At 38.6% G+C, this 15,201-nt stretch overlaps 1 protein-coding gene across 10 annotated transcripts in view; it reads left to right on the top strand.

Annotated features, from left to right (window-relative positions):
• CPLANE1 (ciliogenesis and planar polarity effector 1) overlaps positions 1-15,201 on the top strand; it is a 160,198-nt gene that overhangs the window by 80,927 nt on the left and 64,070 nt on the right. For all 10 annotated transcript variants that reach the window (XR_004429799.1, XR_004429800.1, XM_033179384.1 and 7 more), the window contains 8 exons: positions 1,145-1,222; positions 3,162-3,357; positions 6,763-7,053; positions 7,540-8,316; positions 9,906-10,072; positions 11,467-11,599; positions 12,821-12,875; positions 14,620-14,721. Coding sequence is in view for 8 of the 10 variants with exons in the window: in XM_033179384.1 (XP_033035275.1) it covers positions 1,145-1,222; positions 3,162-3,357; positions 6,763-7,053; positions 7,540-8,316; positions 9,906-10,072; positions 11,467-11,599; positions 12,821-12,875; positions 14,620-14,721 (1,799 nt within the window). In the remaining 2 variants the exon portion in view is untranslated. The remainder of the gene's footprint in view (positions 1-1,144; positions 1,223-3,161; positions 3,358-6,762; positions 7,054-7,539; positions 8,317-9,905; positions 10,073-11,466; positions 11,600-12,820; positions 12,876-14,619; positions 14,722-15,201) is intronic.

Genomic DNA, 15,201 nt, shown 5'->3' with positions numbered 1-15,201 from the left:
CATTTTGGGAGGCTGAGGCGGGTGGATCATGAGATCAAGAGATCGAGACCGTCCTGGCTAACACAGTGAAACCCTGTCTCTACTAAAAATATAAAAAACTAGCTGGACGTGGTAGCGGGCGCTTATAGTTCCAGCTACTCGGGAGGCTGAGGCAGGAAAATGGCGTGAACCGGGGAGGTGGAGCTTTCAGTGAGCCGAGATCGTGCCACTGCACTCCAGCCTGAGCAACAGAGCAAGACTCCATTTCAAAAAAAAAAAGGCAACATTATTAGATTTTCTTTTTCTTTTCAGTATACAAATTTTGTTAGGTTTTCTGTGGACAATTACAAAGAATATATTTAATACTATGTGCCTTACAAGTAATTTAGATATTTCCATTCATAAAAATGATTCCTTAGGAAAATTACCCAAGAAAAGAGAGAGATAAGACAAATACTAAACTTTACAGTTTATTTTTTCTTGTTTTTTTTTTTTTTTTTGGAAACAGGGTCTTGCTCTGTTGCCCAGGGTAGAGTGCAGTGGTGCAATCTTGGCTCACTGCAACCTCCACCTCCCAGGATCAAGCCATCCTCCTGCCCCAGCCTCCTGCCCCAGCCTCCTGAGTAGCTGGGACTGCAGGTGCGCACCACCACGCCTAGTTAATTTTTTTGTATTTCTCGTAGAGATGGGATTCACCATGTCACCCAGGCTGGTCTCAAACTCCTGAGCTCAGGAGATACATCTGCCTCGGCCTCCCACAGTGCTGGGATCACAGGCGTGAGCCACCATGCCCGGCCTCTTTACAGTTTCAAATGTGACAGTGGGCTCTAGTGTTCTGAGCAAAATGTCTGCCTCTTCTATAAGTGAAATTTGGGTCTTAGCTAACCTCATGTCCCCTCATTTTGGGTTCTGTTGTTTTCATTGCTGAGCAGTCAGCAGTATTTAAGTGGTGTTTTAAGTCACCCAGACATATTTTTTTTGCTTTTGCTTAGGTCTGTTACTAATTGCTATGGAGACAAATGTAAACAGATTGTAATTATGAGCTAAACATTATAGAAGATTAGAGGATGTTTAGACTCTTAGATGGCTGAGCACAGGTCACTCGTACCTTAGATAATGCAAAGAATATCTTGCTTCCTAATCACCTATTAATTTTTATTGATAGTATGATCGAAGCCTTTTCACATCCTGAGCATACCACTCCTCAATCAACGCAAGTAGATACAAGTTCGGACATTTCTAGGTAAGAAGTTTTACCTACTATACCATTTAAAAATAGTTGTGTTTTACAAATCAGAGTGAAAATATGCCACTCTGAAACAATTGTTGCATTTTGACTAAAAACTAAGAAAATAAAAGCAACATAAAACACTGAAAGAGCAGCATAAGCATGCATATCTGACATCTTTCATTACTGAGTTTCCACTAGCGATTGTATTTTAAAGTTATACAGGAACTATGTTAGAACAGTCTTTTCTGAAAAAAAGTAGTGATATATTATTGAAAGATGAAGTTGTTGCTCATTTTCAGCTTCTAAGTGATTTCTTACAGAGTTTGAAATGCTTTTAATTCTCTCATAGAACAGATTCATCCAGTTCTTTTGAACAGAGTGCTTAGTGTTTAGAAGTCTTGCCGAAATAGGAGGAAAATATAGCACAGCTTTACCTCAGAAAAAAATTTTCATAGTTAGAATCAATCTCCTTGAGACCTGTTGAAAGCAAAGCCCAATAAAGTTGTTTTAAAATGGGCAAATCTGTTTGTGCAAGGAGACCTTCACAAAATATTGTTGAGTCTGCATGAGTGCTCACACCCATGTCCAGCCCTTTCGTTGCACTCAGTTTAAAGACCTTCTGAGACTGGGCTGGGCTGTGCACATCCAGCTGTACCTACAGCTCAGTTTACCCCTACACCTGCCCCTACTGTCCCAAGGCCTTCTTGAGTGCCAGTGACTTGTGCAAGCATGAATGCACCCACCCTGTGCCCAAGGGGACCTCTACAGCCCTGGAGCCCCTTGTGGCTTTACTAGGAATGCCTGAAGAGGGGCCAGCCTGAAACCCATGCCCTCTTCCATCACACTTCAGGAACCCAGTCCCCACAGGGTGCCTTCTCAACCTTCTTTGGCTCCAGCTCACTCTTTAGATTCCAGATCCCTGTCACTGTGCAACTAACTCGCTCGTCACCCAGCTAAGAAAGCTGGGGACAGTGGAGGCTGGTAGCAGCTGTGAGAAACATGATTCTCAAGGAGCAACACCCAAAGCTTTCACTTTGGCAAAAAAAGAAAAGGCAGATCAATTGTAATGCCTATTTTTTGTGAATTTGCCAAATAAAGCTTTTTATTGGGTGTGTTAGATGCTCAATAAAAGGCAAATATTATTGCCAAATGGGAATGAATATAAACCTAAATAAGTCTATATGAAATTTAATATATTCATTTCTTTTTTGGAAATAATGATCTATTTGTATCTGATAATTGCCTGCTCCGTTGCTTAGTTTATAAAACGTAGAAAACTTTGAGTATCTGCTATGTTTGAGGAATCATTTCCCAACAGTCATTCTGTTAAAAAAAAACAGCTAAACACCTTGTTTTGATCCTTAATTTTTGTTTGTAAATAAGCATTTTTATTAGGGTTTATGATACATTTAAACTCTGAGGTTTGCTTGGAAATGAAATGTTCACAGTACTGTTGTTTCACATTTAATGATAATAAACAGTATTTTTCTCTACTGATCCTAGAATTAAATTTTTTAATCCTGTTTTTTCCCTAGTTTTCTTAACTCTATGCTAGATCATTAATTTTAGTCAAAAATGTATTTCTAAACAAAAGTACAAATTATGAAGTCTGTACAGTTAGTCAGAATGATTCCACAGGTCTCAAATTCTGTTGTCCACAGGGACCAGGCAAGTAAAACACATGTCAGCTCTTGGATTTGCAACACCCTATGAAGGAGCTCATCACTGACTTGACAGTCCCTTAATAAAGATGAAAATTGAGCTCATGACGAATGTGTCTGGGGTCTGACGGGCACTAGAGAGAAAGGCTTTAGGGTTTAAATTTCTAGAAAACTACCAGAATAACCTCTAAATTGGAAGACAAAAGTCAATCAAAATATTCAGATCATAGATATTCAGTTTGTTTTTTGTCAATTAATGCATGTTTTTTATTTAAATGCTTTCCACGTAGTACACAGATTTCTACATATAAAGACAAATGTTCCTCAGTTCCACCTCTGATAATATCAAATGGAGTCAGTGTTGCTTCACAACCACCTGTTCCACCACCTCAGAAGACCCAGAGAAATGAATGCAGGGCTCAGTTACCAGATTGTTCAGAGTCCGTTAGGCAGATGCTCCAAGATGAAATGTTTAAATTAGTTCAGGTAAGCACATCTCTATATAAGTAAATCTACACATAGTGTACACGTAGGGTTTTAAAATATTAACTGATTTCCAGAAATTGACAAGTTAAAATTATATCACAAGCATTTCTCTGCTTTGGGTACTTTTCATTCAAATGTTTGTAACTGGTTGGGCTCAATGGCTCACATTTGTAATCCCAGCACTTTGGGAGGTCAAGGTAGGAGGATTGCTTGAGGCCAGGAGTTTGAAATCAGCTTGGGCAACATAATGAGACCGCCAACTCTACTAGGAAAAAAAAAGTTCATAACTCCAGGGCCTAGAGGTCCAGGCTAAGCTACCTACTTCTCACAATGACTTCTTTTTACTGAGCTCTTTGGGATGCAGCTGCTTACAAAAATGAGGTGGGGAGTAATCAAACCAGATCAGTGGGCTCCTACTCAGAAGTATCCAAGGCTTATTTTCCAGCTGACACTATCACATATTTCTTATCCATATTTCTTGTGCTTGAGTTGAAACTGTCAACTGCATTTCAAATTACTGTTCACTTTGACTTTCATCATACCTGGCTATCCTTTTTTTCTGTTTACCAACAATGGTTGATTATTTACCTTTTTAGAAACATTAGTTTCCCTCAGATCTAAAGCTCTGCTCATTTGTCCTGCATTCACTTCCATATCCTTTTATGTGATGTAATATACCATCATATTGATGATTCTCGGCACTAATTTTCTTTTTAAAAATTTTTTATTAATTTTTATTTTTTGAGACAGAGTCTCACTCTGTCGCCCAGGCTGGAGTGCAGTTGCGCGATCTCGGCTCACTGCAACCTCTGCCTCCCAGGTTCAAGCGTCTCCTGCCTCAGCCTCCTGAGTAGCTGGGATTATAGGCATGCGCCACCTTGCCTGGCTAATTTTTATATTTTTAGTAGAGATGGAGTTTCACCATGTTGGTGGGGCTGGTCTCAAACTCCTGACCTCAGGTGATCTGCCCGCCTTGGCCTCCCAAAGTGCTAGGGTTACAGGTGTGAGCCACCGCACCGGCTGTACTAATGTTCTCTTTGAACTTATGGGCCTTGATGAGAATAGTTGTTCAGCATGTCCCCCTGTCCCATGAAACTTACTGAAACTGATTTTATTCTTATTCTCCCTAGTGCCTTCTTTTCTTTTTCTGTTTAGTGGCACCACCTATTCTACCAGTTTAATGTTTTAGAGCCATCTCTCAAACTGTTAGATGGATTACTTGGGGACTTTACTGGTCACTGTCCTATATATTTAACAAGTTCTCCAGATAATTCTGATGCACACAAAAGATTAAGAATCACTATCTTCAAAAGTCATCTTTGCCTTCTCTCATAACCCTTACCCAGTGTTTTATTATGCCCTCTTGAATTTTTTGCCGATACTATATGTCAGTATAGTCACTTGCTATTTCTATAGCAGTGGGTAACCTTAGATTCTTAGTTTCATACTTCTATTGTCGTCTGTTTGCATTTTCTAGGATACTTTCTTCAGGTATTATTTTAATAATATTAGTCACCTGTTTAAAAATCTTCAGTAAACTTCAGGAATTTGTATAATATATGGTATCAATCTTGTTTTAAAAATATAAAGAAGACAGGCTCTTTATATTTTTAAATTTTGTAAGAGGTGGCTCACACCTGTAATCCTAGTGCTTTGGGTGGCTGAGGTGGGAGGATTGCTTGAGGCTAGGAGTTTGAGACCAGCCTGGGCAACATAGCAAGACCTCATCTCTACAAAACAAACAAACAAACAAACAAACAAAACACCCAAAAAGCAAACCATTATCCAGGCATAGTAGCACATGCCTATAGTCTCAGCTACTCGGCAGGCTGAGGTGGGAGGATGCTTTGAACCCAGGAATCTGAGGTTACAGTGGGCTGTGGTCAGTCCACTGCACTCCAGCCTGGCTACCATGGTGACACCTTTTCTTTTAGATAGAATAGATAGATAAATAGATAGATAGATAGATAGATAGATAGATAGTAAGCAAGAGAAAGGAAATATACTAAAATGTCAATGCTCATTATTTTTGAGGGTAGGATTATGAATGATATTTATTTTATTTTTAAAATTTCTGTTTTTTCCTGTGTGTATTTGCTTTAGAATAATTAAAAGAAAACTGCATTTTTAAAAACCTGCACTGTTTCCCTATTGGTTTGTTCTATCAAATGCAAATTTTTCTGTTGGCCTTCAAAAACTTCACTCTGAAGTCTTTACCTTCCCTCCTTTCCTGCCTTACTTTCACAAGTTTAGTGGTTCTCAAAGTATGATGCCTGGACGAGTAGTATCAGCATCACTTAGACTTTGGAAGTACAAATTCTCAGGCCCCGATCCTAGACCCGTTGAATCAGAAACTTTGGATAGGGATCAGCAAAGTGGTTCAAGTCCTCCAGATAATTCTGGTGCATGCCGAAGTTTGAGAACTTCCGGACTAGCCTATCTTTTCATTATCCCTGCTGTAAATCTCCTGTTCCTGCTAAGCCAATGTCTGTGCTAGTGCTTCCCAAGATTTTCTGGACATTGAAATAACCTGGTCGTCTTAATGAATACAGATGCTGGTTCCCATCCCCAGACATTGCAATGTTATTGATAGGGGGTGACCTGGTTATCGGGACTTATAGATACTTCTCAGGTGATTGTAATGTGCAGCATAGTTTGGGGACAACTGGTATCTGACTTTTCTTTCACCTAATCAGCCTTTCCAAGGGAATTCCTTGCTCTTCACCTGTGTACTGCTTTCTGCTTATTCCTGAAAACTGTTCAAAATATACTTACTCTGGGAATCTGTCTTTTTTTTTTTTTAAGAGACAGAATCTCACTCTGTCACCAGGCTGGAGTGCAGTGGCACGATCTCGGCTCACTGCAACCTCACCTCCCTGGTTCAAGCGATTCTCCTGTGTCAGCTTCCCGAGTAGCTGGGACTATAGGTGCGTGCCACCACCCAGCTAAGTTTTGTATTTTTAGTAAAGATGGGATTTCATCATGTTGGCCAGGATGGTCTCAATCTCTTGACCTTGTGATCTGCCCTCTGCAGCCTCCCAAAGTGCTGGGATTACAGGCGTGAGCCACTGCGCCCGGCCTATTCTGGGAATCTGTCTTTATCCCACTCCTTTGATCCCTGGGATGTTTATGGAAACTGAATACTGTAAACTGTTTACAAATAGTTCCAAGTTTCATTCGCAAGTGAGTATTCATATGCTTGATTGACAGGAAGTTATCATTTTTTTCCTCTCCCTTTAAAAAACAAAAAAAATTCTGTGACTATGCCTCCTGCTTAGCATTCATAATTCTCATAGATACTAAGACAAAGGTGTGACTGTTGTAGAGTACTCATATGATTATTGTTGATTCCTTAGTTTTTTTGTTATATTTTAAGATATTGCTTCAATTTTTGTTTTATTCAAGCTGCAACAGATCAACTTCATGAGCCTAATGCAAATAGTAGGATCATCCTTTGCTAATCTCCCAGATATACAACAACTTGTACAGCAGTCTCAGTCTGTGCATTTAGGGGGAAGCCAGGAATCAAATCTAAGAGGATGTGGTGATGTTGAAGACAGCAACAAAAATCTTAAGGAGAGATTTTTTGTTAAGCCACAGTCAATGGGAGAGGACACCAGAGAGCCTCGCAAGAACAACCCACACTGCCATGAAAGAACTATCCCATCTGGTCAAAGTAGTACTGGAAATGTACAGGTAATGTATGTAAAAATACCTTTAATGGCTGGGCGTGGTGGCTCATGTCCTAGCACTATGGCAGGCCGCACCTGAGGTTGGGAGTTCGAGAGCAGCCTGGCCAAGATGGTGAAACCCCATCTCTACTAAAAATACAAAAGTTAGCCAGGTGTGGTGGTGCATGCCTGTAATCCCAGTTATTCAGGAGGCTGAGGCAGGAGAATCGCTTGAACTCATGAGGTGGAGGTTGCAGTGAGCCAAAATCATGTCACTACACTCCAGCCTGGGTGACAGAGCGAGACTCTGTCTTGGAAAATAATAATAATAATAATAATGTCCTGAGTAGTTCGATAGTCGTCGTGTTTTTTGTTTTTGTTGAGTAAATACTTTTTTTTTTTTTAAGCAGTTACTACATTCTACCCGCTGCAAAACATATTGAATGCCATTTACGAAGTAAGGAATTTCTAATATATTCTAAACTTACATAATATCTTTTTTCTCTTCCAGAATGTTCTACATGGGAGCATTCCTTTATGTCAATTAAATGGCCAGCCCCAGAAAAGAGGACCAATTCCATCATCTCAAAACTTACCATCCACTTTGTTTTATCCAGCTCCTGCTGGAAATACTCACCTCTGCCTTTTGTCCACACCTTCTGTTGTTCAGAAGGCACCTAGACCTAGACTTATCCCACATGCAAAAACATTTAGTCCTGGTGATGGCTTTCCTTTGCTTCAATTTAAGCCTAAACAAGAATTCAAGCCCCTTTTCTTACATGCAGGAAGTATTCCACAAGCTCCCTTCAGGCCTCTGCCACAACCAAGAGAGGCTTGGGGATTATCTGACTCCTTCCAACCTGCTCTGCCACAGAGAGTAGCACAAACTCCTCCAGCATCCCATTTGAATGTAAGCCAGTATAATACTGAAGCCAAAAAAAAAGAAGTTGAGCAGAAGACATGGGCAGAAACTGTAATTACAGAAATTCCTAAGCATGTAAACTTGGATCAATATGTTGGACAAGAAAATCTGACACCTCCACAGGACTCTTCAGTGTTTATAAAACCAGAAAAACTATTTGCTGTTAAGCCAGGGCCCCTTGAGATAGCTCCTCACCATTCCTTTGGACTTCCGTTACTATACCTGCCACTTAAACCTCCTAATACGTTTCCATCAACCTCAAGAGCATCTATTACAGTTCCCTCAACACCTATCCAACCTATAGCAGAAGAAAGAAAATACCCAAGATTGTCATTACTTCATCCACGTTTGTCCCCAGAAAATATGGTAATGAATTTTTGTATGGTAATGCAAAAGCAATGTCTTGCATTTTTTTCATACCATAAGTACCATATGGTCAGTGAAAAGCTCTTGTACATAAAAAAATGCTTGTTATAGAAAATAGCATGTAAAAAATTAGGTTTAAAATAATGATTGTAGCTGGGCATAGTGGCTCATGCCTATAATCCCAATACTTTGGGAGGCCAAGATGGGAGGATCCCTTGATCCCAGGAGTTTGAGACCAGCCTGGGTAACGTAGGGAGAAGCGGTCTCTATTTTTAAAAAATTGTGTATTTTAAAGGTTTTAGGTCTTTCTATCAATACCGGAGTTTACTAGACTCTTTCGTAGATATTTCTGCTGCTCTAGAAAGAAATAAACAGTAAAATTACCAGGTACTTTGTGTAAGATTTAAACACGTGGAAAAAAAAGGCAAAAAAATTACCAGATGCTTTTGTTTATGTGCGTGTAGAGAGGAGAGCAAGTGAACACACATATAGTTTGAGGTTCCTAGCAATTATTGTATGATCTTCAAATCTTTGACAGGTTAAATTTGTTAAATAGACCCAGATCTGTGATTAGTAGCACATATATTAAAATGGTAGTTTTATAGACCCACCAAGTCCTCTTTAAAGGTATAACTTTTGATTTATGAAATTAAAATGGTTTAGGCTCTAGTTTTGAGGAGAGCAGTACTATCTTAGGGAGATAATTGAGTAATGCATTCTCAGGTATACTTTTATGATTTGAAGATGGTACTGGGAAAACAAATGGTTATTCCTTAGAAAAAATACTTAACCATGCTTCCTTTTCTTCTGAAGATAACATGAACCGAAGAAGAACCCCAAGTTTTTACCATCCAATTCCCAAGGCTTCAGGGATTTTCAGCATATTGCTGGTCTTTTCCATCTGTGTTCTTCGTGCCTCTGCATCTTCCCTGTTCCAAATAATTTTAAGTTGAATGCTGGACATTATATAATTTCATTTATAAGAGGAAAGGGTTTTTTTTTTTTGTTTTTTGTTTTTGTTTTTGTTTTTTATATGAGATGGAGCCTCGCCCTGTCACCAGGCTGGAGTGTAATGGCGTAATCTCAGCTCACTGCAACCTCTGACTCCCAGATTCAAGTGATTCTCCTGCCTCAGCCTCCCAAGTAGCTGGGATTACAGGCATGCACCACCACGCCTGGCTAATTTTTTGTATCTTTAGTAGAGACAGGGTTCCATCATGTTGCCCAGGCTGTTCTCGAACTCCTGACCTTGTGATCTGCCCGCCTCGACCTCCCAAAGTGCTGGGATTACAGGCGTGAGCCACCGCGCCTGACCAGAGGAAAGATTTTTAATATGGGAATGAAATTAGGAAGGTGAGAACGTCTAGCTTAATATCTGAAATAGGATGACCCATTTGAAACTTTCAGCACTTTAAATCACTTTTTCTCTAAGATATGTATACTCATATTGCCAGTTTAAATCAACTTGTTATATTTGATTTGTTCTGTCGCACAGTTTAAAGAAATGCATTTTTCCTCAGTCTTTTGTTAAAATATTACATAATTGAGTTTGCAATTTGTCATTCTTATGCTTTGTTTCTTTCTTGTAGTGCAAAAAAACACAACTTATCCCACTTGAAAACCTCGTTGCATTTAAACAAAGCCAACAGAAACTAACACATAATTTATTTGAACAAGGTGATGCTGGACACCTTCATCTTCTAAAGGTCAAAATAGAACCACCTGAAGTAAGACAAAGAAAGGACAGTAAAAAAAGGCAAGATTTAAGTGAAATTTTATTTAATAATATCATATATCAGCAAGTTCATTATTATTTAAAATCACACGGTAATCTGGTTGTCTCCTAGGCTATACACAATTGCACATTCAGTTTTCTTTTCAAGTGTCATGCATCTGAACACATTTTATGTGAGAAAAATTCCTATTTTGTGAGACAAATACTATAATATTTTCCCATCGTATTAAGGAATTCTTTCCTACCATTCGTAGACTGGAGGATTCTTTTACAGTGTCTATAATAGAATGAACAGTCATCATTTGCTTCTCAAATATTTGGTACAATATCCCATATGCAGTAGTCCTCCCTTATTCCTAGGAATACATGCCAAGACCTTCAGTGGATACCTGAAACTGCAGACAGTACTGAACCCTATTATATATTTTGTTTTTTTCTGTACATACATAACAATGATATAGTTTAAGTTATAGATTAGGCACAGTAAGCAATGCACAATAACTAGTAATAAAATATAACAATTATAGCTATATTGTAAGGCAAGTTATATGAATGTGATCTCTTTCCCTCTGTCTCTCAAAATATCTTATTGCACTGAACTCATCTATTTTTGAATCATGGTTGAACTCTGATAAATAGAAACCTTGGAAAATGAAACCATGGATAAGGGGGGACAACTGTATCATCCAATACTTTGAACCAATCATCTTACCATATTCTTCAGACTCTTACAGTAAGCAGGAGGGTAGGTGATGTAAATTGTTTCAGGGCACTAAGAAATGTGTATGTGAAAAGCAAGGCTGTGACTTCTAGTGAAGAGCATTTACTGTAGTGTTTTACCACATATATTGATTGGTAGATTATTACTAAGTCTAGAAAATACTTTATTTATTTATTTATTTATTTTCACATTTATCAGACTGTAGAATCTGTTACTAGTGCTCTCTTTCCAGAAAAGGTCTTCTTGTTTCCATTTGTTCCCTCTTCAAATTTAGTCTTCCCCTTAGCGTTTTGAGACCTCTTTCCTCCTTGCTGTGATTTTGCTGAGGTGACTAAGTGTGCTTAATGTCTTCAAATAGACTAATGGAGGTATCTGATAGGGTTTCTGGCACCAGCTGCAAATTCACAGAAAAGAGAGTTTAATAATTATCTAAGATTTGTAACCCTGTCCTTAGATTCCAGTGACTAACATAGAATAGTCAGTTCAGTATTAGAGGTTCTAGAAATAAATTTCATATTTGATGTTTTGCTTATATTTGCTTGTATTTGCAGAATGTCTTGCTAATTTAATTAAATGCTATTGAAAAGAATTTATGAACATAATTTTGTTAACTGTATCCCTATATAGCATGATAAATGAAAAGCAAATGTTGCTATAATTGTAAAAATATGTTTTATGCTATTATGTTTAACAGACAAAGGAGAAGAGCTGAGAAAGAGCTGCAAGAAAAAAAATCTGAGAAATTGAGGAGAAAACCAAATGTGACTTTTCGACCAGAAAATTCCATAATTAATAACGATAATTCAGAAATCATTAAGAAACCCAAGGTATAGAAAAACTGCTATTGATTGTTCCCTGGTTTGCATGTACACTGAGTTTGGTATGTCTTTGTGGTTTATCTAGTCTGATTGCTGGGAGCTTCTGATTGTGATTAGGAGGATCTTTATATCATTCAGTATATCAGTCCCTGCTGCCTCCCTCCACAGAGCAGTAGACTTAGAGTTCTGAATGTGAAAAGCAACTTGATGGTATATCAAAAACTGCAGTTTAGAGCATCTGCCTATGTGGCTTTTTTTATATTTGAAGTCACCCTTTGCTTATTTCTATGACATCTTAACGTATATGTTATGTTATTTGGGCTTCTCCTAATACAGTTTCACCCTTCTCTGAGATTCCTCTAGGACTTCCCAAACAGGTTTGTTGTGTAAACTCTATTTTAAGTCAAATCTTTTTAAAAAATTTAATGTATTATTATTTTTTAGAGATAGGGTCTTGCTCTGTTGCCCAGGCTGTAGTGCAGTGGCACAAATATAGCTCACTGCAGCCCCTACCTCCTGGACTTGGGCAGTCCTCCTGCTTCAGCCTCCTAAGTAGCTGGGACTATATGTGTGTGCCACCATGCCCAGCTAATTAAAAAATATTTTTCTGAGAGATGGGACCTTGCTGTGTTGCCCAGGCTGATCTCCAACTCCTGACCTCAAGTGATCCTTCTACCTCAGCCTCCTAAAACACTTGGATTATAGGTGTTAGCCATCATGCCCAGTGTTAAGTCAAGTCTTTTTAAATATATCTTCTGTATTTGGTGACTGTCTAACTATTTTTGCAACAACAGATTAAATAAAGAGAAATGTATTAATAGTTTTGTTTACATTGATTTTTTAAAAGGCATGCTTTTTCAGTCAGTCCTCAAGAGCATGTCTAGAGGCACTTAGTACAACTGTTTGTTGAGTCCATGAAAGATTTTTGACAAGATGGTGTACTATTTGAGTATTATCAAAGCTACTTTGTAGGAGAGAGTTGCACATGGTAACCTAGGAACCTTACATTAAATTGGTAATGCTTTTTTATTGTTTGGCTTATACATTTTCTTAACTCATTTGTAGAGTTACTTCAATAGAGTAAATAATTTGATGGAATAATTATGCCTAGAATGATGGAAATTGAACCTATACATGAGAATTCAATCTTCATAGCTATTGAGTAATTTTTTACAAAATAATACATGTCTTTGAGTTAATCATAGATTAATCCTGTGGGAATTCATTTAGGAACAAGAAGAACATTGTGGTTCCCATTCTTTGGATGACTTCAACATTCCTTTTGGTATGTATGTGTATGATTAATGTAACGTCTAAGTTTAGAGTTAAAATTAGCTTTTTAGAAATATGTACAATATGAAAATGAGGCTACCTACATTTCTGCCCAGCTGACTACAAATTCAAGGGTTCCTATACTCTACCCCCCTCAACTCAGGTTTGGTAATTGACTAGAAAACCCACAGAAATTGGGAAAGCACTTTACTTATGATTATAATTTTATTATAAAGGATACAACTCAGGAACAGCTAAATGGAAGAGATGCACAGGGCAAGGCAGTGGTGGGGTTGGGCAGCACAGGGCTTCCACGCCCTCTCTGGAATGGCCACTCTCCTAGCACATCCATGTATTCACCAACTGGGAATCGCTCTTAACCTGTTTGCTTCAGGATTTTTATTGACTTTTCAGTACATAGGTATAATTGATTAAATCACTGGCCATTGTGATTGAGCTCAATCTCCAGCCCCTTCTCTTTCCCAGATGTGGCAGTAGGATGGGTGAATTGGGGGCTGATCGTTCTAACCCTCTCATCATGTGGTTGGTTCCTCTGGTGACTAGGCCCTATGCTAAAGCCATCTAGGGGCTTGTGAAGAGACACCTCTAGCATATACTTAGGTGTGATCAAAAGGGGCTCGTTAGAAATAACAGACACTCCTATCAGGAAATCCCAAGATTCTGAGGACCTGTGTGCAAGAAACTGGGTCTTTGTAGACCAAATATACATTTTTCATTATACCACAATGCTCCATAATTGATACTGTCTTATTCTACCTAGTCTTCCTGGGTGATCTCCCAGAGAAATCCACATGTAAACCCAAACTCTCACAGTAGACTTTGGAGTTTGGTTCTCTTTCCTCTTGAGTTTTTCCACTTGCGTAGAAATTACCTCAGGTACACCATGTGAATTCTGAATTCAGTATTTCTACTCTGCCCTGACTGTTTTTTCCTCCTATGTTCTCTTTCTCCATTTGTGTTGATATCAGCCTAAGCCAGAAACACGTGATTATGAATTCTGTCTTCCCTTTTATCCAGTCAATAATCAATTCTTACCTATTTTGCTTCCTTTGTAATTCTTACATTTATCCTGTTTTCCCATCCCTCACCATTACTAGGTATATCCATTCAAACCTATTTTCCACACACTGGCTAGATTGTTTTCCTAGAATATGAATCTGACCGTATCATTTCTCTGCTTAACAGCTTCTACTGGATCTTCATTCCCAGAAGAATATCTAGGTTTCTAAGCTGGACATGCAGAGTCCTCAACAGTTTTGGTTTTGATTCTACCATGTCTTTGAAATTCAACTTACATAACACTTCATTCAGAAAGCCCATTTTAGGCTGGCCATGGTGGCCCATGCCTGTAATCCAGCACTTGTGGGAGGCCAAGGCGGGTGGATCACTTGAGGTCAGGAGTTTGAGACCAGCCTGGCCAAAATGGCTTAAACCCCATCTCTACTAAAAATACAAAAATTAGCCAGGCATGGTGGCGGGCACCTGTAATCCCAGCTACTCGGGAGGCTGAGGCAGGAGAATCGCTTGAACCTGGGAGGCAGAGGTTGCAATGAGCCGAGATCACGCCACTGCACTCCAGCCTGGGCAATAGAGCCAGACTCCGTCTCAAAAAAAAAATTTTAATAACATCCTGACACCCCATATTTTACTTCCATTGAGTTAGGTACTGTGCTGCTGGGCTCCTGGTAATATGTTAGCTTCTCAATGATTACTTCCAATGTTTTGTTATATTTAAGAAATGCTACAAGATGATAATACTTCAGCTGGATTGCATTTCATGGCCTCTGTGAAAAAGAAAGCTATAGGAAGTCAAGATGCAAGTACAAATACAGACCCAGGTAAATGCTGTTTTTCTTTTGAAAAAATTCATATATTTTGATATAATTGAGTTATCTAGACTTTTCCTTTAAGGCAGTGATTTAAAGGGAATTTTAAATTACGAGATATGATTTACTCCCCCTAGATTTTTCTCTCCAATCTTGGTATATACTTTAGAAATCAAATTTATAACTTAGTAAAACATAATAGAGACTTTTCTTCAAAATTGCCATAGATTACATCCTAAGTCAGTAAAAATAATGCTTTGAATTTGGATTCTCTGTGTTATTAATTACCTTCGCTGGAATTGCATGTCCAAGGTTGGGAGGCCTGGGACTGTGGCTAGTGAAGGTGAGCTAGGAAGGACTGGATTGGGTTTGGTGAGGGAGGGGTGTGTAACTATGTCCAGGAGTAGAGGAAATAAGTGTTGGAGGACCTATTATTTGGAATGTTTCCTGACAAATTTCCTCCTTAATATTGTTTATCATTATGAATAGCAT

Source organism: Trachypithecus francoisi, unplaced genomic scaffold (assembly GCF_009764315.1).
Source record: "Trachypithecus francoisi isolate TF-2019V2 unplaced genomic scaffold, Tfra_2.0 Lachesis_group2, whole genome shotgun sequence".
NCBI classification, from domain to species: Eukaryota; Metazoa; Chordata; class Mammalia; order Primates; family Cercopithecidae; genus Trachypithecus; species Trachypithecus francoisi.
This window is presented reverse-complemented; position numbering and strand designations above follow the sequence as displayed.